Genomic DNA, 25,256 nt, shown 5'->3' with positions numbered 1-25,256 from the left:
GACAGAGTGTGCCACCAACTGCAAGTCAGTACATTAAGTTGTTCGACACAAAGAGTATTTGTAATACCAGTGCACGGATGACCCTTCCCCATCACCACACGCGCGCGCGCGCGCACGCACGCACACACACACACACACACACACACACACACACACACACACACACAATATTGACTCCTAAAATGAATGTTGCACAAGCCTACCATTATTCAGAGCAGCTACATGGATGTGCCTCTGTGACTTGGTGACATTGGAGAGTAGTGGGCACACCAGCCAATACAGAGCCACCCAGCATTCAATAGACCTCTGTTGCCACTGGATACTAGATTGGTTACCAAGCCAACACATGTGCCTCACTGTCATATCTCCGACAGATTAGTGTCAAAAACAACAGAGATCTTGACAGTTAGGCTCACCATGTTTCAGGCTTCTGTAAAGTAGTAAGTTTCAGTCTATTTTACCAAAAAGAACGGTGATTCGGTGAGAGACATGGAAAGAAAAATGCATATCTAAATGGAAATTATGTAAGAACGGGTGAAAAATGTTCCTTTTAGCCAATGCAACACCGAGTCTAAGCATTTCATCAACAGAAAACATGAACACAAATATAATTGGTTGTCCAAGGAATCAACTTGAATACATCTTTGATCATTTCTGATCAACTATCTAAAAGCAACACAAGACAAAAACTACAAGAGCTGACATGACATAACAGTCACTCTACCTGGCAAAGGTTTGTGTCCAACACAACAACCAGCACAAGACTTTCAGCTGACTCCTTTCATGAGGTCAATTACCATTAACCTCATCAGACAGACATACAAACTCACAGATGGGTCAATGACCAGAGAGCAACAAATCACAGATGGTCCTACTGCTAGGCCTGGGGTTGGTTGAAAGCATAAAACAAAACAATATGAAAACAAACAGATACATCAACAGAAAATATAAATATGTATGAAAACTAAGAATATTGTATGACTTGTGAGCATACTGCCATCTCCAGTTGTAGAATAGTTTCGCAGCTCTGTGTGACTCATTTGCTGTAATTAGTCAGTGGAACAATAATCATTTAGACCAGCCAAAAACTATGCTAATTAATTATCATCTTGCCAGGCACATATTGATATTCTACAAGCAAATATTTACTTAATCACAAGACTGAGCAGAATAAAAAGGCTTAGGTTTCACTCTATCAGAAAGGAGAGACATCTTCAGTGTATTTTTCTGACCACAAACTACACGGTTGTCATGGTAACGTCCTGGGGCACAAGGGTTTGGAGAGAAAGTATTGCTTACATTGAAGTATTAAGAGAGTGAACACTTGCTGAGCAAATAAAAAAAGAAGAAAGAAAAAATTAGCAAAGTGACGCATCATTCAGACAATAGAGACATAAAGACACAGACTATAGAGGTGTGATGCTCTACTTCCACACAGCATGTGGTGAATACTCAGAGCTGGGGATGAGGAGACATCTAGTGGACAACCTGGCTACTATTCAAGAAAGAGACTGATAAAATATCAGTCACCTTCTTTTTTAGCAAGCTCTTGTTTAACGGAGAAGACTGACAATAAACTTATTAACAAAACTAAAGAAAAAATAAACACCACATTATACTTTCAAACATGATGCATACATTTTTCTCCTTTTATTCCATTTTTTCTGTCAGCCTAAGACACTTTTTTTTTTACATGTTTTTTTTTTTTTTTTACATAAAAGTGGCATAATAATGGCTTTAATTCAGCTAGATTTTACATATACAATCAATAAATATGGCGTTTGGAGAGTTGTACAGTTATTGGAAAGTGTTAGCCATTTTCATTTGGAAAACAAATAATTGATGCTCTTTGGTGGTATACTTGAACAATACCACCAAAGACAATTATCTACTTTAGTCCTTTATTAAAAAAAATTTCAACAGATGTAGTATTATTTTTTGAAAAACGTAAGTACAACATTTGCCTCAGAAGCAAGTATCAACCCCTTCAGCATAAATAACTCCTTGTAAGTGTTTTGCACAAGTGTCTGCCATGTCTCTGAGATTGGCTTACTGACCACCCTTTCATGCAAAATCCATTCAGCTGCAACATGTTTAAGTGTTTTCTTCCATGTTGTTTTAAATTCTTCCCCAACATTTCAATGGGATTCAAATCTGGGCTTTATTTTCTAGTTAATTCCAAAACCTTGGTTGATTTGCTAGTGGGCTTATTATACTGTTAAAAGGATCACTTTTAGTTGAACTTCAGCTTTCCAACAGATGGCCTCACATTATCTTTAAGTGGCCTTTGATAAGATGCAGAATTCATAGGTGAATCAATGACTGCAACTGCCCAGTCCATGACGTAGCGAAGAAATCTCAAACTATAACACTTCCACCTCCATGCTTTACAGCTGGTATGTGATTTTTTGTTCTCCCAGGAAACTGTCTTTAGTCTGCGCCAAACATGTCTATGGTTATTGTGGCCAAACAAGTCCATCTTTGATTTGTCTGTTCAGAGCACATTATTCCTAAAGGCCTGATCTTTGCCAGTATGTTCATTGGCAAACTGATGTTTTGCTCTGATGTTCTTTTTGGACTACAAAGACTTTTTCCCGGCACACCTCCCATGCAGGTCAAACTTGTGCAATATCTTTTTTTTATTGGAAACACTTCCACTTACACAACTAACAGCTTAAGAGTTACCTGCAGATCCTGGGATGAAATTGTGGGGTTCTGGAGACTTCTTGAATTAAACACTCTTCTTGGGGTGGATTTTCTAGGGCGGCCAGTCCTGGACAAACAGGCTATCATATGTGCACAGCTTGGAGGATGATTTTCTTTAACGTGGAACCTTTTATTTTAAATAATTTGGAGATCTTTTTAAGTTTTGCCTGACTCATAAGCATTCACAAACTTTTTTCCAAACCTCTCAGAGAGCTCTGTAGATCTTGGCCTGATGACACCGCACACTTCAATAGCAAAGAGAACTCCAGAACCTATTAGAGGTTTAATTGCAGTAATACAGGTTCCACCTGTTACTCCTTTCAGAAGGTTCTATTGGCAACTAATCCTGATTCAAATGTTACAGATACAATAATGATGTTTTAATAAATGTATACGTGTCCTTACTTTTTTCATGATTTGTTTATTTATTCAAATTATGAAAATAGCTTTAAAAATTCAAATTAATTTAGTAATAAGTACCGTTTCAAAGAGGATCAGGTGTTTGCTTTTCAAATATGTAGAACAAAAGTGAATTTGGTCTTGCTAAATAGTGCCACCAATACACAAAGTGCCAGATTTTCAGATTGCAATATGTCAGGGTCATTTCACCTGCAGTTGTAACACATTTGCCAATCTTTGAAGACACATTTTCAGAAAATTCTTCATCCTTCACAAAGAATCCACATGTAAAAAAAATTGCTACATAGGTCTGGCTTTACATTGCTAATATATTATATACTATTGGTTCTATAATACTAATATCTTACACTTTGGCATTTGTTCAGTCAAATCAAAGTCTAAGTTTTGGAGTTTGACTTCTGAGGTTTATTTCTCCTGACAAACTAAACAAAAGACTTTATGGAGATGTTTGTGATTCTGTTTGAAAAACTAAACTACACTTTTTACTGCTGTATTTTATTTCTAAAACTGCTCTGCAACTTTTATTCTATTTTTTTTTAGCTTGTTTAATGTTTTAATAACTGTTTTTAACGTTTCAATCAATGTTCTTAATTGTTTTAAAATGTCCTTTTCTTTTGCCTTATGTTTTGATGCTTTTAATGGTTTTATGCGAAGCACTTTGAATTGCCTTGTTGTTGAAATGTGCTATAAAAATAAACTTGCCTTGCCTAAAAAACAAAGTAAGTCAAATGTTTTTGTAGTAAGTATTTAATATTATAACTGAGGTCATGGGGGGAAAAAAGTCCAGTTATTTACAGCCCCTGTGTGCCTTATTAATTATTAATCAAAATATTTATAACAGGATAAAACTTTGTGATTTGTGTACTGAGCACTGAAATGTTTGAATGCCCGTAGCCTATAAAAAAAGGTGGGGGGATCAGAGCAGAAAAAAATGAAAGCATAATTGTTCTTGTTGATTAATACTCCCTGTAGCACAACAAGAGGAGTAAAGTAGGCTGTGTTTGGGCAGATCTTTTTGACATGATACTGATCAATCATCCTTTTTCCATCCATTTTTTGGTTGCCAATTCAGGTCAGAGCAACACAAGTAACAAGGCCAGCAGAGCTACTGGGATGACAGTCAGTTGTATCAGGAGCACAGTGAGCATGCAGCAGGTGTCCTTATCAGGTACCAAAAACAGCCTTGTTGAAATGTGAGGTAACAGTAATTGTATCCCAAAGAACTTAACGTTTTTGACAAAGTTTCAAAACACAGACTGATGTTGCAGACAGCTTTTCTACCTGCTGATGGACTCAATCCTCATTCATTATATTATCATGCAAAGTAGATTATGAGTTCAATTTATGTCTCCAGTAAAGCTGGACAGCCAAAGCACAATTTCTTAGACAAAATCAGACTTATAGAAATATTTTAAATGTTGTTATGACAAGTGGCCAACTCCATCATGTGGGTTATTGGGTATTTTAGTGTCACAGACAACAATAAACGAGTTACGACAATCTTGATTAAATGATGTCGGAAGCCTCTTACCCGGTCACATATGACGCGTGTTTTCGGTTGTGCCTTTGAGCAAGACAGCTACCTCCGTCCATGGCAGCCTGCAGACCGAGGCAAACAGCAGATCCTCACATGATGCGTGCTCCACAGGCCGAGCTCAAAAAGTGAAAATTAAGTTGAATAGACCGCCTTGAACGAGAAAGCCGACGTGACGGCGAGAGGTCCTCCCACGATGTGACTGAGGCCTGACGGACGGTGCCTGTGTGTTATGGCTCCTCCTGCTCCAGCAGAACTGGGCTCGACGTGACACCAGCGCAAGGGGGGGAAACGGGAGCTTACACACCGCGATACGTTTCTCGGGAGCCGCGGCTGAAGATGGCAGATCGTGCAATGCTGAAGAAAAATACATAGACGGTGTTGCTCGTTGTCGCCTCTTCTGCTTCTGAAGGCTTCGACATTTCTTCCAAGATTAACAACACCGCCAAATGAACTCCGTCAGAGCAAGTAACGTTAGCAGAAGACCCAGGCGAGTATCGAGGCCGCGCCCGGTGCAGCCGGAGAGGAACCACCAGGAAAGAGGTACGGAGAGCCCGGCGAGGGTTAGCCTCAACCGCCTGTCAAGCAGCGGGGCTTTTTCAGGGGTTGAGCTGCCTGTTTTTTTTTTATGACCGGGACACTTTGTGCGCGCTGTTTGCGTTCACATGCTGCGCGTACGTCAAGGGAAAGGCTCCACCGTTGGGGATACGACGTTAGCAAACCCAACAAGCAGTCGTTAAAAGGTCGCAGCTCCAGCCAGGAAACACCGAGGCTTCGGTGTTTGTCTCGAGCATTCAGGCCGCGCTTTGTTTTGCTTAAATTTCGCCCCGAGTCGGCCTTTCTGCTGCTCGTCTGACCTCGTATCACTGCCGAATTTAGATGGGGTTTTTTTGTGTGTGTGTGTGTGTAAAGGCACGTTGCATTAGTGCTGACAATAACAAGTAAAAGACAGTCGTTTGCTCGAGTCGTGGGTGTCAAACGGGACGGAGACATAAAGCGGTTTTGCCAGTTGTCGTAGCATGCTAAGTGCACCTAGCTGTTGTTATTAGCATGTCGGGCTAGGTATCTGCGTCCTGGCGTTTTAAAAAAAATAAAAATAAAAAAAAAATAATAAAAAAAAAGCCGATTCCTGCGTTGTCTTTACAACGCTAAAATGTTAAAGTAGGATACTTCTAATGAACGTCCGGACGTGTGTTTTATAGGTGTTGGGTGTTTTCGACAGTAATGCTGTGTGACATCAGACCGTGTAACGTGAGCGAATATTGGCTGCAATTTCTCAAAGTAAACATTTGCTCCTTAATCACAGTCGCCTTGGCTGGAAGCCCGAATTAGACCCAGTCAGTCTGAAGTCATTCAACAACATGAATGGTTGGATGCTGAATCTTTTAATTCAGCGTTATTTACTGGACTGGTGACGTGTTGTGATGTTTGATCTCTCAGCATCGGTTGAATGGCCATCGGGGTTTAACTCTTTACTTGTTGTTTGTCATCGGAGTGAAACACAGAAAAAGTGAGGTGACCCACTTGGTAATGTTGACAAGTCAGTCTCACGAAGAACAAACTGTCATTTTGGTACTATTAATGATTTATTCGATTTCTTGAGTTCCTCTCGTGTCAATTAATTAATTTAGGCAAGACCTTGCCATGGTACTCATTTCACCTTTATTCATTGTCATTTGAAGGTGACGGTACATGAAGAGGATTTAATGTGTGGTTTGGTATTTAAATACGCAGCAGCATCTTTGCACATTTCACATCATAAAGTGTACATTTTCTGTCAAAATGAATGTGTTTGTGTTTGTCAAACAAGAGAGGAGAACCTGTACTTTCTTTTGGTTTATATCTACAGAGTATTTCACAAGTCCAGGTGGTTACATGGACTGTTTGTAGTGGTTACTGGCCAAGTAGCTGGGGAGAGTCATCCCTGCAACCTGAGCAACAAGCACATTAGTTTGCATCTCCCATCTGTGGTAGCTATCGACTCATGATGAGCCATGGCGAATAGGCTAATAAACGTATATAGGTAGATAGGTACTTTATTAATCCCGCAAGGGGACATTTTATATAGTTTAGCTGATGGTTGATGATATGGTTGTTCTTGTGTTTCTGTTAATTAAATCTTGATAGGGTTCCCAAGCAGGTAATAATCAAACAGGTTGTTTTTCTACGTGTTGTCCTGGGACTTCTTTCAAAAAAAAAATCCTAACGCAACATATTGCTTTCCACTGAAAAAATGATATTTGAAAACATGCTATTTAATTTAAGGTGTAAATTCACGTGTGTTCTTTAACTAAATGTCTGAAATATGCATGTAAATTAATGTCCATTATTACAGATTAAGCTACACAAACCTGGGGTGTTGTTGACAATTGTTGAGACTTTTCTTGTAATCCTTTCTTTTGCACATCAGAAAGTATCTTAAATAGTTTTAATCAATAGCATTACAACTGATACCTGTTTTCTTCTCCACCATTTGTAGATGAGGACGTTCCTGCAGATATGGTCGCAGAAGAATCCGGTCCAGGAGCTCAGAATAGTCCCTACCAACTTAGAAGAAAGTCTCTACCCAAGAGAACAGTGTGTCCGACAAAGACAAACATGGAGGTACATTTATCAGGAGTCCTTTATATATGGTACAAATACCTTAAAGTTACGGATTTGATTTTAACAAAATACAATTATTAATCTTTGCCTATTTCCGCTGACTTTTTTCATCTCCAGGGTGCTTCCACTTCAACCACAGAAAACTTTGGACACCGACCTAAGCGTCCCCGAGTTTCAGGAAAGTGTCAAGATTTACCAGGTAATTAGGAACACATTATTTGACTTCCACATAAGTGCTTTCATCAATTTGTTTCCCACACCCTGTGAAGGATAATTGTGGGGGGACCTTTTCAGTGGTTATGGGTTAATTACTTGTCCTTCGGTACAATGAGAACAGTGTGTTGGCTCACTGAACACATCAAAATGTTCAGTTAGTCTCATGTTATACATCAAACAAAGTCAAATGTTTCTGTTTGACAAGACTCTTATGTTTGAATGTTTCTCTTGTCACATAATCTTTAAAAAAAAAATTCTTTGGTAAAGGCTTGAAACAACAAATTTCTCTAAGGGGAAAATATCTTCTTTTATTTATGGCAAATCTAGTCTTTTTCATACCGTGCAGCTCGAGCAGAAGAATCCAAACTAAATGTTTGCCCTGTTAGATGGCATTTGGTTCCGCCTTGGCGCTCAGCATACACGGCTTTGTGCTGTTGAACCAAACTGTCAGTTCGCACCATGTTGTGTACATAGTAGCTTCACATGATCCGTGTTAAAAAAAAAATAATCAAAATGACTTCCGAATAGCAAAGATGACATTATTCTCTGCAATTCATCATTGTGTTTGAGCTTCTTTTCTTACATGAACATGATATGCAAAAATACACACAAATAGCAGCTTCCCCCCCAAATCAATTGTCTGTTAGAACGAGTAAGCTATATGATTTCAAGCATACCCAGCAAAAAGCACATTTGGATTGTTTTCAGTCAATAAGTGGGCTATATGTGTTTATCTGAAATAGAGAGGTTCCCTCTAAAAGAGAAATGTAGATAATATAGTTTAAGTAAAAATTCTTAATTTGATAGGGGTTCATTTAAATGAGGATTTAACTGATAAAAATATATCTGTTTATCAAATTCAGTCTTCATTGATTAGTTACACACAAACTGTACAAGGATGCAGGATTTTTTATTTATTTATTCACTTCAGGTTGCTGGGCTGTAACAGCAAAAGTCACTCAAGACAGGAGTAAACAGAAGAACGTCTTTGTAAATCAGATTGTCAGAGTGATGAGTTGACTTTCAGAGATGAGGATCTTTGAGGGTTTTCAGATCAGTATTGGAAAACGGTGCGAGGGCTGTTTGTTTGTACATTGTAGCGCCAAATTTTTGACCATTACAAATTTCCAATACTTCAACGGAGCCTTTATCATTTCTGCCGAAGCTAGCTGCTGTTGTAACTTGATGGATAGGTTTGGTTTTGCTCATTACGGCTGCAGTTGCCATCTTTTAAGAAGATTTTTATACTAATTGCATCTTCATCTTCCTCCTAGCAGCTCCAGCAGAGCAGTATTTGCAGGAGAAGCTTCCAGACGAGGTGGTGCTGAAGATCTTCTCGTACCTGCTGGAACAGGACTTGTGCCGTGCAGCGTGTGTGTGCAAGCGCTTCAGTGAACTGGCCAATGACCCCATCCTCTGGTGAGACATGCTGGGTTTGCTTGACGGGGTTTAAAAAGCAGCTTTAGCTTTTCCCTCTCATTAATCAATACTTAGTTCATATGAACTAGTTGTATTAAGAGCTCTTCAGCCACTTGTTCAACTTAATATGATGTGATAGTACCTCTAATTTGCCTTTGATTTAATGGATTTTTTTTTTTTTTTTTTTTTTTTTAACGTAATCCTCCAGGTTTTTTTTTAGTTTTTTTTTCACTAAAAAGTCAAAATTTGTTCCTGAGTATGTTGTACAAGGTCTTCTGTATTGTAAGGAATTGTGACATGACATGAAGGATGGTCTTTACCGCTCCGGTGCCTTCATATTTCAGGAAGAGGCTGTACATGGAAGTTTTTGAATACACGCGACCCATGATGCACCCTGAGGCAGGGAAGTTCTACCAGATAAACCCAGAAGAGTATGAACAGCCAAACCCGTGGAAGGAAAGTTTCCAGCAGCTGGTATGGGATCTCTAATGGACCTACTGAGTCACTGCTCATCTTCTGAAAGTCTCATAGACAGCTTGAACGTAGCGGATTATTTTCTCCATCAGTGATGATTTATTACAGATTTTATTATGCCCGTAAAATAAGCATTGCATTTTTTGTTATTATGAAGCAAATGAGACTTTACATTAAAGGATCAAAATGCATTATCCAGAGCTTATGAAACAATATGTTCATCTGAAATTCGTCAAACTAAAAAAAAATATTTTTACTAAAACCTTCCAAATGAAATTTATTGGAAAGTTGATATATGTGGGGTGGAACCATGGCTCACTTGTACATGCAGTACATTATGACACGGAATTGAACACCCTTTAAGGTAGTATTGAGGAGACATAACTTAGACCCTGTTTGTTCTTGTTTTAATCTTTACATCAATATTTTGTTGCCTCTGTGCAACTATTAAATCCTCCCTTGGACAGACAGCTAATGTCATGTGAAAGGGCAACACCACAGGCCATAATGATGACATTCAGTGTTAAGAGCGTAGAGGAGAACGTGCTTAAAGAAGACGATGTGTATGAATTGCATTCCTTTGTGATATTTTGACCTTTAGGATGGTTTTCTGGGGACAAAAATGTCTCAGGCTTTTTTCTTTCCCCCCCATCTTCCTCAAATTGCACTGCCTTTTGTGATTCAATCATTCTCAGTTATTTAGTTCTTTATTGTGTGAATAATCATGCATTTTTTTTAAATTTTCTTCCAGTATAAAGGTGCACATGTGAAGCCAGGCTTTGCAGAACACTTCTACAGTAATCCTGCCAGATACAAAGGGAGAGATAACATGTTTGTAAGTGAAATTTCCAACATTTTTAATTTTTCCATTACAATTCTCCAGCTGTTCACCTCACTTGTTTCGTTTTCCTCAGTACTATGACACCATTGAAGATGCTCTTGGAGGCGGTCAGGAACCTCACTTTGACGGCCTGATATTTGTCCACTCTGGGATTTACACGGACGAATGGATCTACATCGAGTCGCCTATTACAATGATCGGAGCCGGTAAGTGTGTCTGAAGTTATGGTTGCGGTTTAATTGTGCACTTGTTCACTCTAACTAAGCCCATCTGATCATTTTGTAGCTCCTGGAAAAGTAGCAGAGAAAGTTATCATTGAAAATACCAGAGACTCCACATTTGTATTCATGGAAGGCTCAGAAGATGCTTACGTTGGATACATGACCATTAGGGTGAGATGACCTTTTTAATCTTCCAAGTACTGTACATCCACCTTTTCTTGAATGACTTATGGTTGTAGTAACTGTTGTCACAGTTGTTGAGTGCTGTTGTCTCTGCTGCAGTTCAATCCTGATGATAAATCCGCCCAGCACCACAATGCACACCACTGCTTGGAGATTACAGTCAACTGCAGCCCCATCATCGACCACTGCATCATACGCAGCACATGCACAGGTAATCGTGCTTTTCCTTTGGTCTACTTTAATGCTTCACAATCTTCAATGGGGTTTCAAGATAAATCTGAGGGATGACGAATGGGCTAAATTTTTTTTTTTTTTAAATAAAGTTTCACACTTATGCAACTTGTGAAATCTGTGACGAGGTGGTGCAAGAAGCCTCAAATTGTAATGGCTCACGAAAATTCTGGGAATAACCAGTTCTGACCAGTGGACACGTTGATGTTGAAAGTAAATGTTTTTCTTGATGGAGCTGGGATTGTTTTTGTTGCTTGTTTTGACATTTTCTTGTTAATACATCTTTATCCTGCTTGTTTCAGTTGGGTCAGCTGTCTGTGTGAGCGGCCAAGGTGCTTGTCCCACGATCAAGCACTGCAACATCAGCGACTGTGAAAATGTTGGTCTTTACATCACTGACCATGCACAGGTAACACACACCTTACACGAATGTTGTCAACACTTTCAGCACCTTCATAGAAGCTAATTGAACCACAGCAACAGAGCAGATCCACTCTTAAACACGAATGCTTGGTTTTATTTACCGTGTATAACAGGGAATAGGTTTAGTAGCATGTAAGCTTAAAGTGATAGTATTATCAAGGAAAACAAAACTGTAAGGTGGAACTTAATGATGTAAATGGTCAAAGACTTGGATCTTATTCAACATTGCTCCTTGTTCAGGGAATTTACGAAGACAATGAGATCTCAAACAACGCTCTGGCTGGGATCTGGGTGAAAAACCATGGCAACCCGATCATCAGGCGGAATCACATCCACCACGGAAGAGATGTGGGGGTTTTTACATTTGACCACGGCATGGTAAGATACAACTTACTGGTGACGATTTAAAAAGAAGAGGGGGGAAAAAAACGGCAGCATGTTTTGACAAGAAGTGAATATTTTTTTGCAATTTGGATTAATGTGTTGTGTCTGCTGCAGCTGTATGATGCTCTCCTGTTTGTAGTATAATTACACAGCGTTTAATGTGATGAAACACAAGTGTTAGTTACACAACGTTCTTATTTGTTCTGTTGCCTGCTTGTGGGCTGAAAAGCATTTTAATTGGTCAAACAATAATTTGGGATTCCTCTGTCCATCGCCAGGGTTACTTTGAGAGCTGCAACATCCACAGGAACCGTATTGCCGGCTTTGAGGTAAAAGCTTACGCCAATCCAACAGTGGTTCGTTGTGAGATCCATCACGGTCAGACGGGGGGCATCTACGTGCACGAAAAGGGCCGCGGCCAGTTCATTGAAAACAAGATCTATGCAAACAACTTTGCAGGGGTGTGGATCACCTCTAACAGTGACCCTACAATAAGGTGAGCGTGGCCTGGATGTCAAAGGTCAAATAAGATGAACGTGTTATTTAAAAGGTGACAAATTGGACACAATCTCAATGTTGTTGTTCTGTCCAAATACAGGGGCAATGCCATTTTTAATGGTAACCAAGGTGGCGTTTATATTTTCGGTGACGGCCGAGGCCTCATTGAAGGAAACGACATCTACGGGAACGCCCTGGCAGGAATCCAGATCAGGACAAATAGCTGCCCCATTGTCAGGCACAACAAGATCCACGATGGCCAACATGGCGGCATATACGTGGTAAGTACTTTTAAAACATACGCGGCCATTAAAGCCATTATGGTTTTTTTTTTTTTTTTTAAGCAAAAATAATCTTCGATCTTAGAGAGCTTTTACTTGTCGAGCTTTCTTGTTCTGTATTTCGGAAGCATAGCAGTGATTTATGGTGGTTTTGTTTTGTGTCACGCAGCACGAAAAGGGACAAGGAGTCATAGAGGAGAACGAGGTGTACAGCAACACACTGGCAGGAGTGTGGGTGACAACGGGCAGTACGCCAGTCTTGAGGAGGAACAGGATACACAGTGGGAAACAGGTAAGGTTGCAGGCTACTTACACACGGTTTTTATTTAGGTTGCTTCGTCATACAGAAACAAGTCATACAAAATGCATTTTAATACCAGGAATAATTAACGACTGTCACTGTCTTTTCAACAGGTTGGGGTCTACTTCTATGACAATGGCCACGGCGTGCTGGAAGACAATGATATCTACAATCACATGTACTCCGGAGTTCAGATAAGGTTCGTGGGAAAATAACAATAATATGAAAGATGATGCAAATACTCACCCAAGTCAGACTCGAGTCAGATGTCCTGAAGCTAATGTTTAGAAAGGGAAGCAATTGGATTTAGCTTTATGGGAGCACCGGCTCACCTGTACCTTGTGTCCTTTATTTGTACAGAACCGGCAGCAATCCCAAGATCAGGCGGAACAAAATCTGGGGAGGCCAGAATGGGGGCATTTTGGTTTACAACTCAGGTGAGGAGCAGAGGAGCGTTTTCTGTTTTCTGTTTTCCGTTTCTACAGTGAATCAGTGCTGATGTACTCTTTGACTAACGTGACGCCACTTATCCCGTGTTGCCCTAGTAATGAAAGATGAACATGTGTTTTTCAGGCTTAGGCTTCATCGAGGACAATGAGATCTTCGACAACGCAATGGCGGGAGTGTGGATCAAGACGGACAGCAATCCCACTTTGCGGAGGAACAAGATCCACGACGGGAGAGACGGAGGGATCTGTATTTTCAACGGAGGCAGAGGTGAGGTCAATGCTCAACACTGCATATCTGTGGCTGAACAGCCAAGCGCTTCCTGATGTAGACTTGTCTATGGAGTCAGTTCAGCCTTATAATCTTATAATCTACAGAAGTGCAGCTCTAAATTGTTTGATGCATCGGCATAATCCTTGCAGATTAGCGTTTGTTCAGCTTGTTTTGCCATGTCAGTGGCTTGTGGGATTAACAGCGTGTCTTCTTCTTCAGGTTTGCTGGAGGAGAACGACATCTTTCGAAACGCCCAAGCAGGAGTCCTCATTAGCACCAACAGTCACCCCGTACTGCGGAAAAACAGGATATTTGATGGCTTCGCTGCAGGTGCGTGTCACAAGCTGTAATCATTATTTAGAAATGTGACGAGGCGTTTGAGTCTGATTATTAAGGACATGCCGGCATCATCACAAGCATGTAAACCCATAGTTTTTAATGAGGTAAAGTATGCCTTGCTAATGGGACTCTCGTGTGTGTTTGTTTACTACTAGGTATTGAGATCACCAACCACGCCACAGCGACTCTAGAGGGCAATCAGATCTTCAACAATCGTTTTGGGGGATTGTTTCTCGCATCGGGTGTCAATGTTACAATGAAAGGTACTCTCCAGGTCACAACCATGTTTGCCTCATTTACGCGACAAACAAAATGCCAGCGACTCATAATGTACTCATTTCTGCTCTTTTTCTTCCAGATAATAAAATAATGAACAATCAGGATGCCATTGAAAAGGCTGTGAGCAGAGGTCAGTGCCTGTACAAGATTTCAAGTTACACCAGCTATCCAATGCACGATTTTTACAGGTAATCCCTTTTTATCCTCGCAATCGTGACAGGAATGTCCTCTGTTTTTTCTACGTGATTGCTAACGGCACTTTTGACTCCCGCAGGTGTCACACCTGTAACACAACAGACCGCAACGCCATCTGTGTGAACTGCATCAAAAAGTGTCACCAAGGACATGACGTGGAGTTCATCAGACACGATAGGTGAGTCTTTTTGATCCACGCTCTGCCTCCACACTTAGATTTTGTTTGTGAAATCGACAACAGTGAGATCCATCAGACTTTGAAAAAGTTGAGACAGGCCTGAGAATTTAATGGGAACAATTTGTAATGGTTCATTTTCATGAACAGGAACAGAAGACCTTTTCAAAGCATTCACAGTGTGGGAGACTACTACTGCTACTGTTAAAATCCCAGTCAAACTTTGGATCAACCAACTAACAATCCACCGCACCCCTGCGACAGAAGAGATAGAGAAGCTCCTGTCCACATAAAGTCACCAATGGCATTGAGTTAAAGGGTCAGTTCACCCAAATCATGAATCTGTTCCTATATATTGACCCTAAATAGTGTAAATATCCATACAGGTAGCTTTGGTTTTATTTGCTGATGTAGGGATCATCTTGAGTTTTGTGTCTGTTGCCAAGTGCATCAAAACTGATGTTTATTAAGCATGTTGCAGCCTGTACAAAATGATATGGGAATAATTCAAGCGGCATTCAAGCGAAATGTTAAAAGGCAGACCACAAAACCCAGGATATCAATCCGACTGTCGATTAGCGGGACAAACTCAAATAAGGTGAGAGGATTAACTTGGTTTCAGACGTCGGATCAATACTCATATTTGAGCATTTGTTGGAGGATTCAAACAGGTCTGGTGTTGGCTGACATGCACGCAGCATTCAGGTTGAACGAAGCAACAGAAACAAAACTGCATGTCAGTCTGGTACGAAGGCAAAGAAAGGTGCCTGCTCACTGTCGCATTAGTACAGGTGTTCTGATGAGTCACTGCCCCGGCAGCTCCTTACGAGTTAGGTTTTTCTGGTCTCCGAGTATGCAGCGTATGAAACGGCATATTGCACTTTGTTCCGTTTGCCTTTATGAACCGAGCATAATCGTTTCCCTCTCCGCCTGCAGATTCTTCTGTGACTGTGGTGCGGGGACGCTGTCAAACCCTTGCACGTTAGCTGGAGAGCCGACCCACGACACAGACACACTGTATGACTCGGCTCCTCCTATAGAGTCCAACACACTGCAGCACAACTGAGCTCAAGACCCCAGGTCCATTTGCGCTTCAGCAGTAATAAGACACTTTAAGATTTGCAGTGGAGGAGGAAATCCAAACTAAAATACAGATTCACTTTGACAGAGCATATACAGCAACTTAAAAAAAAAAGAAAAAAAGAAAAAAAAAGACTCGGGACAAGAATATGCTAAAAGGAGACATTTAGAAGAAAGAAAGAAAAAAAAACAAAAAAAAAACGGATTATGGATGCCTCGCTTTTTCTTTTCATTCAGTTATTTGTCAAAAAAGAAAGAAAAAAAAGATGACATCAGCGAGAGAGAGCAGCTGACTCAGGGTTTGTGGGGGTGTTGACTTGGTCAAGTAAGTGACGCCGGCGAGAGACGGACAAAAACCACAGAGGCTCGTTGCTTTGAAGAAGCGGAAGAGCGAGATACTGCAGTCATGTACAGATTAATCGCAGAAAGACGCTTTGTCAGAAGAGGCACAACTTTTCTCTCAAGGAGTCTAAAGGTCCCGAATCCAACAATGCTTCCATCACTGGGCAACCGACGTGCTCGTATGTTATGTACGGGAAAAATGACCTAGCACTTCAGCTTTTTTTGTTTGTTTTTTTTTTTCCTCAAGAAAACTGTTGAGATTTGATTTTAATGCTTTTTGTGTAGTTTTGTATTTCCATGCAAAAATCTTACTGTACTTGAATGTCTTTATTTTATTAAATGTTAATTTTTTTTTTTTTTTTTGGTTATTATACCCTAGAATTGCTGTAATTATACTCATGTCGCAGTATCTAACTTCTTTCTGTGAAAGAGATCAGAGAAAAGAGAGGAAAACACAAAAACATTTTCTCCAGCAATGTTGACTCATTTCCTTTTGCAATACAGAGAAATAGATGCTGAAATGTGCTTCCACAAGACTTGCAGAGCTGCTTGTGTTCAGAACAGTGTCGAAAGTGTTTTTCAGTTGTGATATTCCAGTCTGTTTTACATAATCTATGCATATTATTGGTTTATGTTGTTTGTGTTGGCCTACAGGAAGGTCTGATAAGACGTGTGGAGAAAAAAAAAAAAAATCAACCATTTTTACTTATGGCTACAGTTTTGTTTAGCCTGATAGATTCATAATTTGTTCAAGAACACAGCCTCCTTCTTTTTTTAGTTATTACTAGTAGAAAAAGCACGTTGCCGGTGGGGGTCAGGGCATAATGCCGCATCTGATAGGGAATTACCTAAATATTACTTGGTCCTGTATTAGAATCAGTTGGGTCGTCTCTCTTCTCAATAACGGGCAGTCGCTGCTTCACGGCCTGTTAACGTACACGGTTTCTTTTTGGAAGTCCAGACTTCGTATAGTGTTGACCAAACGAATGAGACGAGTCTTGTGAAAGCACAACTTCGTTCAATGTGTTTTTCCATTGTTTGCCAATGTTGCTGGAGAATTTAAAAGGCTTTTTACTCTACCGAAGCTGAGACAAGTATCTATATACAGCGCTTTATGGTTCCATTGCCCCGCCCCCCTCCCCAATTCATGTGTACTGGTGATTGTGGGTTCTCATACAGACTGAAATGTATGCATGTATCATAACATCTAGACTTAATATATTGTGAAGTATTCAATAACCGTTATGTAGGCGCTAGCGTGAATTAAAAGGGTTTAATTTCCTAGATGAAACATTGTCATTTTTTTAAAATAAACTTTATTAGATCATTACAGTAGTGTTTTTTGACATGCTGAGAAAACACAAATTCAGCAACATAAACATGTTTCATAAACTACGGGGTGTTTAGCAGTTGGACAAGCGAAGCAAAGTGTGCGTGGTCCAGCGTGGCATCTTCAGCAAACTGGCAGAGCTTCCTGGAAGAGAAGAGGTTTACAATCATTACAAATATTTCAGATGCTGGCATTGGGCGTTTCTTTAGTAGCGACACAATCTACTACGAATACATACTTGAAGAGCCTGAGGCTGGCGGTGCTCTTCTCAAACTCTCTGGCCTTCCTGTGTCCCGATTGGATGACCTCCTCCGGCAGGCTGGCGAGTCGAGCGGCGTTGAATCCGTAACTCTTCGGACATGCGCCGGTGATGAACTTGTAGAGGAACGTAATGGTCTCTTGACTCGGATCCTCACATTCATTCTCCACCATGCACGCCTGAAAGAGACGGTGACATCATACTCGGTAACGGGGCTGCACGTGATTCACAACACAAAATACTTGTCAAGATAAATGTCAGTATCAGAGCAGCAGGGTGAAACTACAGAACACGCCGAGCACAAGTGAAATAATTTGTGCACATGATTAATAAGCCACATGCACTTGGCACTTGGTCTGTTGGAAGATGATGATCTGCGCAAAATGACATGATTCTTGCAAATGACTGGCCTCGTGTGTCTTCGCAGAGAAAGGATCTTGGTAGGAGCAGGAAGTGTCTGTGGTAGCTGGCAGACAGCTGCGCTGTCGTACACATGAAGCCACAAACCGTTCTTTATTCTCTTCAACTAAAATCTTACTGCTTTCTGTTTTTTTCCTCTAAACAATCTTACAGTTTTAAATGCCACATTAGACACATTTTTACCACTTTGACAAACACTTTTGGCTTCTACTGTAGAATCATACCTGCTGGTTTGTCATGCAGTGCAAAATTAGATCTAAGCTCTACAGTACACTTGTAATGTTGGTTGCTTGATGTTGTTTGTTATACACAGCGACGTGTGATCTGAGAGACAACGGTACGATGGTTTGATATGGTTTCTGTTCTGTTGATGTGAATGAATTCTGTCACTGCTGGTAAAACAAAAACATCATTTTACTTGGAAGGAACAAATAAGTCCTTTGTGGGAAAAAAAAACAAACCTCAGTTTCTGTATAAAAATAAGTTTTACTGTTTGAAAATAAGAATCCGGCTTCTCTACAGGTAATTCAAAATAGACAGGATGCGATAATCAAACACAATTCAGAAGATATTTCCCTGGATGATAATTTTCCTTTGTTTTTTTTTGTTTTTTTCCACCTGTGCAGTGCAGTATTTAGCCTGATTATCGTTGTTGTACTCACCATGTGGCCCAAACGCACAGCAGCGTTTTTGGAGTAGTCCTCCACCAGGGAGTGGTAATGTGTAGAGAAGAGGGTGCGACAGCAGATCTTCTCTGCGAGCTCCTTCACTACGGCACTGGCGATCGCCGTGCCGTCGTACGTGGCTGTGCCTCTTCCTGCAACCGGTTCACAGCTGAGTGTTTGCACCCAGAAAACAAACCTAGGGGACACCGCCTATAATGTCCAGTATCGGTATCAATTAAGTGTTCAAAGAAAAAAAGGCTTACCTAATTCATCCAGAAGCACGAGTGAGTGTTTTGTGGCGTGGTGGAGGATGCTGGCGGTCTCGCTCAGCTCCACAAAGAAGGTGCTCTCTCCTGCAGAGGAAACGGCCGTCAGTACAATCTGAGCCCGTGAGGTGACAGCTTAGATCATCACTCCGTACATGTTGGAGGAGGTTGTGACGTTACCAGCCATGATACGATCTGAGGCTCCCAGCCGGGTGAAGACCCTGTCGACCGGTGAGAAGCGGAGGCTCTCGGCCGGAACATAGCAGCCCAGCTGGGCGAGGATGATCACGAGTCCACACTGTCGGAGAAGAGCGGCACAGCATCTCGGCATGGGCCAGTTTCATACGGTAAAAACAAAAACGTACGTAAAAGACGTCCGTAAAGGACCCACCTGTCTCATGAGAGTGGACTTCCCTCCCATGTTCGGCCCCGTGACGAGCACACAAGAGGCTCGACCTTCCTCCTCACCATTTGCACTGCTACCGGGGCATCCAATGAAGATGTCGTTGGGAATGAAGTCGTCGCCAAAAAAGGTCTTGGTGACACAGGGGTGGCGGGATCCAGTGAGGTCAACAAAGGGTGCTACCCGGCCGTCATCCTCAGGGAGAACCACCTGTGGCCGGGTCATCGGCCCGTCTCCGCCCTGGCTGTAGCGTGACATGGCCAGCAGCACATCTGAAGAAGGACGGAAATGGGACACCGATTGGTCGTAAAAGTAAGAGCTGAATATTTAACCAGTCGACCTTTAAAAATGATGCTTTGCTCGCCACTTTCTTATTTGTTGGGAGTATTTTGCAGCTTAGCTCCGTGAAAACAAAAATAAAATAAACCTAGACCTGTGTCTGAGGGACGGCCCGGTGGCACCAAACCACATTACGCACTCATTATATTGTGATAAACTAGGTAATTATCTCTCCCTGTCAGGGGCAAACACCAGTGTACGAGTTCCCAAACACTGGAAAAAAAAGAGCCAATTAGTGTAAACGTAGTCAAGTTATAAATGGAATAGTCACTCAATGACAGCATTATTTCGAAGAAGCAATATGACTGGTTAAATACACATAATGGATGTTTAGCAGTAACATCTGCAGGAAATGTATTCAGAGCAGACAACACTTTTTTTTGGACTAAAAAAAACAACCCAGTTGGTTTTATACAGCAGTAATTTAAAGCATCCCTTTACAAATGTGAACGATGCATGCTGTAAAAAATAATAGATGAATGATAGTAAAAACAACAAAGAGACTGTAATTACCGAGCACTGCCATGCACTCCACACCGTTCTTCCAGTCTTTGTAGTTCATGTCAAAGTTGTAGAAGAGCCTCCTCATGCAGTCTTTCAGTGCAGCATCTCTCTTCTCCTCAAAGCCTTGCAGCTCCGAGAACAGCCGCTCGGACTCCTTCGTCACGTACCGCTTCCAGCCTTTCTTTGTCGACTTCACCTGGTACTCCTCGGGGACGTTCCTCTCCGAAACGCTGTCGGGAACCTCCATCTGGTAGCGGTTTCGCCCGGTTCCCCAGAAGGCCATGTTTTTGCAGCCGAGTCTCTTCTTCTGCCTGTCCAGGTAATCCTGCAGCTCTCGTTCGCAGTTCTTGATTCCAGCCAGAGCCTGGTCGTACTCCGGGTCAAAGCCAGCTTTCGGGGTGATGACGCCAGTCGTGCGAGCTTTCTGGTGGTCGAAAGCCTTCTCCCAGCGCAGGAGCTCAGCGGAGAGGTCGGGAAAGAGGCCGTTCTTTTCACTGTTCGGGCTGACGACTTGACGGAGAAACGTGGAGCGAAATTCTCCGAAAACCGAAGCAAAGAGAGAAATGATCTCCTGCATAGTTTTGAAACCTTCCAGCGCCGAGAGGAAGTCTGCTATCTTGCGCTTGCTGTAAGTGACCTCCTCATAAAGGACCGCTCTGCCGTCAGGGTGGTCCTGACCCTTGAGGGGAGTGCCAATGCTGTGGATTTTACTCAGGAGACGCTCCAGATCCGGCAGCTTCTTCAGCAGGTCCGAGACCTCCGAGGCCTGAGCCTGGGCACCCATCAGGTCCTCCACCGCATCCAGTCTGTCCCTGATGGATGTGGCGTTACACAGAGGAGCACAGAGCCACTGCTTCAGCAGCCTCTTGCCAAACGGGGTACAACAGGTGTCCAAACGCTCCAGCAGGGTCCCTTCGGTCCCTCCTGACCCGTTCTGAAAGATTTCCAGGTTTGCCAGAGTCACCCCGTCGAGGACCATACGCTGGCGAGTCTGGGCGAAGAAGCAGGCGGGTCCGGCAGCCTTCTCCAGCTCAACATCAACGGGAACATATTCTTCAAAGTTAGCCATGGAGAGCAACTCTTGGTCGACCAGACATTTCTTGAGGTAGAACATGCATCCGCCCAACGCCGACAGCGCCAGCTCGTGGCCCTCCTGAGGAGTAAGGCGCAGTGAATCGCTCTCGGAGGTCATGCTTTTCAGGAGAGCGGGGAGAAAGGTGCTCCCGGTGCCCCGCTCCTCGCCAGCGGTCTCTTTGAAATAATCCTCTTCCGAGAGGGTTTTAAGAGTCTTCTGAGCGTCCCAGAACTGTGTTCCTGCATTCAGTCCTTCCTGCAGAGCAGAGGACAGAGAGGCTTTGAGTATTTTGCGCGTTTCAACCGACGGGTTCCCCTTTTCAAAGAGCACCTCCGCGGGGTGGAAGTGTGCTATCAGGGTGCGCAGGCGTGAGCAGTGACGGTCGTCCGGGAACTGGCCGACACGGAAGGAGCCCACGGAGGTGTCTACAAAGCACACGCCGTAGGTGCGGCAACGACCGGAGCTTTCCTCTTCAGCCTTCTCCTTCACGCTCAGGAGGAACTTGCTCTGACTCTCCGAGGGAGCGCCGTCCAACACGCTGTAGGTTTGGGTGCCGCGGGTGATAATTCGGCACACTTCTCTTCTCACCACGCGGTCGTACTTTGTGGGCTTCGCCAGGGTCTTGCAGCGCGCCTCCATCATCTCCGGGGTCTCCGTCTGCTCCACGCGAGCCACCTTGTAGCCTTTCTGGACCAGTACATCTGAGAAACGTGCGAAGCCGATCTCTGGAAAGCCCGAGTGAGCCCAGGTTCCCTTCATGAATGTTAGTCCCAGCTCGTTGACGCCGATCACTGCATCCATGTGGTAGAGTTCATAAAACTTCCCCACCTTGTAGAAAATCACTGTACCGAACATCTGACATTTGAGCAGCCACCACTGACGCATACCGGGAGAGGTTCTGTTCAGAAAGTCTTCCGGCACGTACAGGGTGGCGGGGTCGTAGTCATCGTCCGTCTGTCGCCGCCTTCGTCGGTCTTTCCTCCTGCCCTCCTGCAACCACTCAAGCTTCTCGTGATCCCAAACTGTTGCACTTCCAGTGGCCCCCGACCCATTTGTCTGGCTCTCGAAGTTGTCGGGAGCAGAGAAGGCTGACAAGCGAGACTTTGTGTTGGCTGCGACTGCTGCCGGAGCTCGTGCGGGTGCGGCAGACCGGGCGGGAGGCGTCTTGGCTTTTGTATCGGCAGGCTTTTCCGTGGGACGTTTGCGCTTCACAGGTTTGATGGGGCTGTCCACTTCGGACTGGCTCTCTTCCTCCTCTTCACCGCTCACCTTCGCTTCCTCCTCCTCCTCCTCATCACTGCTGGATGCAGCGTGTTCTGGTTTGAATTCCTCATCTGATCCGTCACTGTCTGAAGCTACAATAATGCGACGGCGCTTGGCTTCGTTTCCCTTTTCTGTGGAAGAACGGGATGAACGTCGGTCGACTTTGGATGGCCTCTGTTCCTTATTTTTCTTTTCATCCACATCACTGACCTCTTCGTCAGTCAACGTTGAGCTATCCAGCTGCATTAAAATCATAATTAAAAAAAAAAAAAAAAAAACACAGAAAGGAGGACAGGTAAATATAATTTTTTTTTTAAAAACTCGCATCACTTAGAGATGACGAACAAAAAGATGCATCATAAATAACATTGTTATTTAATAATTCAAGTAAGTGCAGCCTTTTAGATTCACACTGTCATTAAAAAAAACAACAACAATGTCACCTCCATTTCTTCGTCATCATCCTCTTCCTCATCAGATGGATCCATGCAGAGAGGCACCTTTAATCTTTTTTCAGGGCTGTCGAACATAACTCCGTCAGCAAGCTCCATTGCCCGACGGATCACAGGCTTGCCACTGAAGAACACGCCTCCACTTTTAGCATCACTGCTGTCAGAGCCTGAAACAGTGCGAATCACACAATGATAAAATAGTCCCGACTTACTGCGAGGACAAAAGCACACAATGATCCCAAAAGAATGTAGGATATTGTCGTCGTTACGACGAGTGGCAGCCAAACCTTGGTACTCTCTCATGTATTTGGAGCTGATCCATCCTCTGGTCGGAGGATCGTCAAAGAAATGAACATGTACGCGCTGGTCCCGACCACGGCCCCTCATCTGCTGTCCGGTCACAGGTTGGGGTACTACCATGCATGGCCACCAGGGGTGTCCTTCCAGTTTCGCCCACACCAGGGCCCCAGCGCTGTATGAGCGTGTGGCGCTGTCAAGGGGAAGAAAAACAAAAGGCATGTTTAGAGAAGTCATACATCTTTAAAACTGGAACAGAGCACACTTGAAAACCTGCACTGAAACTCTCAATTGAAGTTTATTTGAGGATGCGCAAGTTAAGACAGCAGACACAGGTCACACTCCCAACTACAAATCTCGATTTCAAACATGCCTCCTGTTTTCATCTCTGGTACTTTCTCTTGTGTGAATCTGCTGCATCCAGACTTGTTTTCTAGATCTTAATTTCGCTCTGACTCGCAACACAATATAACACGTCATTCATTTTGAGGAGAGGACGTGGTACCAGTTTGAGCTAATCCACACAGTCTACACTATGTAAAATGACAAGTGTTTAGTATATGTTCCTCTTAATCTCCACCTTAGTAATTAGAGGTGTCATTAAAGTGTTTCTGGGGCCTTGCTGAAGTCTCCTGCAGAGAGATTACGAACAGTGCGAAATGTGACTCCAGGAATTACACGGATCCCGAGATCGGCTCACCTCTCTTTGGTTGTTGGTGTCTTGTCGCCAAACAATTTCTTGAACCCCCCATTCACAGCCTTGGAGTGCTTTTTCTGTTGAACTTTGCTGGTCTTGGTGGGCTGCTGCTGCTGCTGCTGCTTCGGGGTCTGCTTGGCTTGCTCCGTCGGAGAGGAGTTGCACTTCTCGACCGAAGAAGGCAGGTCCGCTTCGGTCGGCGAGGGAGTGGGCTTCGGCTTGGAGACCGGCGGCGGAGACTTGGTGAAAAAATTGAAAAGCGAGCTCTGCTTCGCCATGTTTCCGAGTTTAAATCCTGTTTTTACCGTATATATATATATTTTTTTTAGATAATCCTAACGACAGTGTCCTGGACCTCCCAGTAACACGCAGCACCTCGCTGGAGAGCGTCACGGCGCGACCGCAGCTCGTTCGCGGGAAACAGACGCACCGGGTGTTACGGGCGGGGACACAAGCCTCCTCCAATGACAAGCGAGTACAGGATAGTGTGAAAACCACGTGATCTAAACATGACTCCTGTAGTTGGCCATGCTGTTGGCGCCCAGAACTGCATTTTTTTTTATTTTAAATTTCACTTAACTTTATTTCTAGGGAGAAAGAGGTAGTAACACAGCGGGAACTGTTGGGTTATTGGATGCGGTGAGCTCCAACAGTCTGTGGTCTTCTGCTCCGCTGGCACCACGTCAGGCTGTGCCAGACCTTTTGGTTTTCACGTTGCTACAGTTCTCCGGACAGCATGTTTTCTTTGTCAAGCATTTTGATTAGAACCGTTCTTGTCGACACATTTGTTCACTTTTGCTTAAATAAACACATTATTTTTAGTTTAATCCTCCTGTGCCTCGTCATGTGTTATGGTCACCGACCCAGGCTATAACACTTCAAACCACAACTTCATCATATTTTTGACAATTGGATTTGTATTTCGTCAAATTTGATATTGTATCTGAATATAAGTATAAGGGCAGAGGCAAACTTAAGCATTCGTATTGCATTTCTTTCCACTGTTTCAAAATAGAACTTATCCAAGTTGTGCCGCCCAATAGTGCCAGACTATAAGAGGCACTTCAAACCTCCTCTGCTGTATGGCAAGTAGAGCAAAAACAGACGGATTCTTGGACCTTTATCTTTCCAAATAAATTCAACGAATAGTTTTCTTACTTTTTAAACAGATACTCATTTCTGCATCCATTTCTGCATGTACCTGTACAGCTATTGCGAATGGTTCAGTTGCTAAAGTAAATAGTAGCGGGGATTCGGGGCAACCTTGACGGCATCCTCTTTTAAGGCATTATTGGCCTCATGTTTTCACATCTGTTGCTGAGCTTTCCAGGTTTTGAGAACAATATGATTAGTGCTCCTGGCATACATTCAGGTCGACCACCAGAAACATTTCTGATAGTGGTTTCAGTGAATTTTATTT

The 25,256-nt window shown here is 42.8% G+C and overlaps 2 protein-coding genes across 4 annotated transcripts; one reads left to right on the top strand and one right to left on the bottom strand.

Moving 5' to 3' along the window:
- Positions 1 to 4,914: 4,914 nt before the first annotated feature.
- fbxo11a (F-box protein 11a) lies at positions 4,915 to 17,148 on the top strand. Of its 3 annotated transcripts, none has more exons than XR_011310580.1 (22): positions 4,915 to 5,203; positions 7,140 to 7,264; positions 7,382 to 7,463; positions 8,755 to 8,899; positions 9,244 to 9,373; positions 10,125 to 10,208; positions 10,288 to 10,420; positions 10,500 to 10,606; positions 10,718 to 10,829; positions 11,152 to 11,258; positions 11,513 to 11,650; positions 11,935 to 12,152; positions 12,255 to 12,435; positions 12,605 to 12,727; positions 12,850 to 12,935; positions 13,097 to 13,173; positions 13,310 to 13,453; positions 13,676 to 13,786; positions 13,951 to 14,058; positions 14,154 to 14,204; positions 14,349 to 14,447; positions 15,381 to 15,471. XR_011310580.1 is itself a non-coding variant. In XM_069690196.1 (22 exons), exons 1-22 carry the CDS (start codon positions 5,110 to 5,112, stop codon positions 15,508 to 15,510), a joined length of 2,640 nt encoding a protein of 879 aa, XP_069546297.1. In that variant the 5' UTR covers positions 4,917 to 5,109; the 3' UTR covers positions 15,511 to 17,148. The 3 variants fall into 3 exon arrangements, 2 of the variants coding, with proteins under 2 accessions (XP_069546297.1, XP_069546296.1); XM_069690196.1 differs by having other exon boundaries at positions 4,917 to 5,203; positions 8,758 to 8,899; positions 14,154 to 14,262; positions 15,381 to 17,148; XM_069690195.1 differs by having other exon boundaries at positions 4,917 to 5,203; positions 14,154 to 14,262; positions 15,381 to 17,148.
- Positions 17,126 to 24,240, bottom strand: msh6 (mutS homolog 6 (E. coli)). The gene is made up of 10 exons (XM_069690193.1): positions 23,840 to 24,240; positions 23,130 to 23,332; positions 22,834 to 23,009; positions 20,062 to 22,630; positions 19,198 to 19,481; positions 18,987 to 19,104; positions 18,804 to 18,893; positions 18,538 to 18,692; positions 17,435 to 17,634; positions 17,126 to 17,340 (listed from the first exon to the last, which is right to left on the bottom strand). Exons 1-10 carry the CDS (start codon positions 24,112 to 24,114, stop codon positions 17,259 to 17,261), a joined length of 4,152 nt encoding a protein of 1,383 aa, XP_069546294.1. The 5' UTR covers positions 24,115 to 24,240; the 3' UTR covers positions 17,126 to 17,258.
- Positions 24,241 to 25,256: the final 1,016 nt, after the last annotated feature.

The sequence above is a fragment of the Brachyistius frenatus genome, unplaced genomic scaffold, assembly GCF_029030835.1.
Source record: "Brachyistius frenatus isolate BFR_SWC_R1_liver_20210118 unplaced genomic scaffold, ASM2903083v1 Contig_8, whole genome shotgun sequence".
Classification (NCBI taxonomy): domain Eukaryota; kingdom Metazoa; phylum Chordata; class Actinopteri; family Embiotocidae; genus Brachyistius; species Brachyistius frenatus.
Note: the sequence above shows the minus strand (reverse complement) of the source record. Positions and strands in the feature narration are given on the sequence as shown.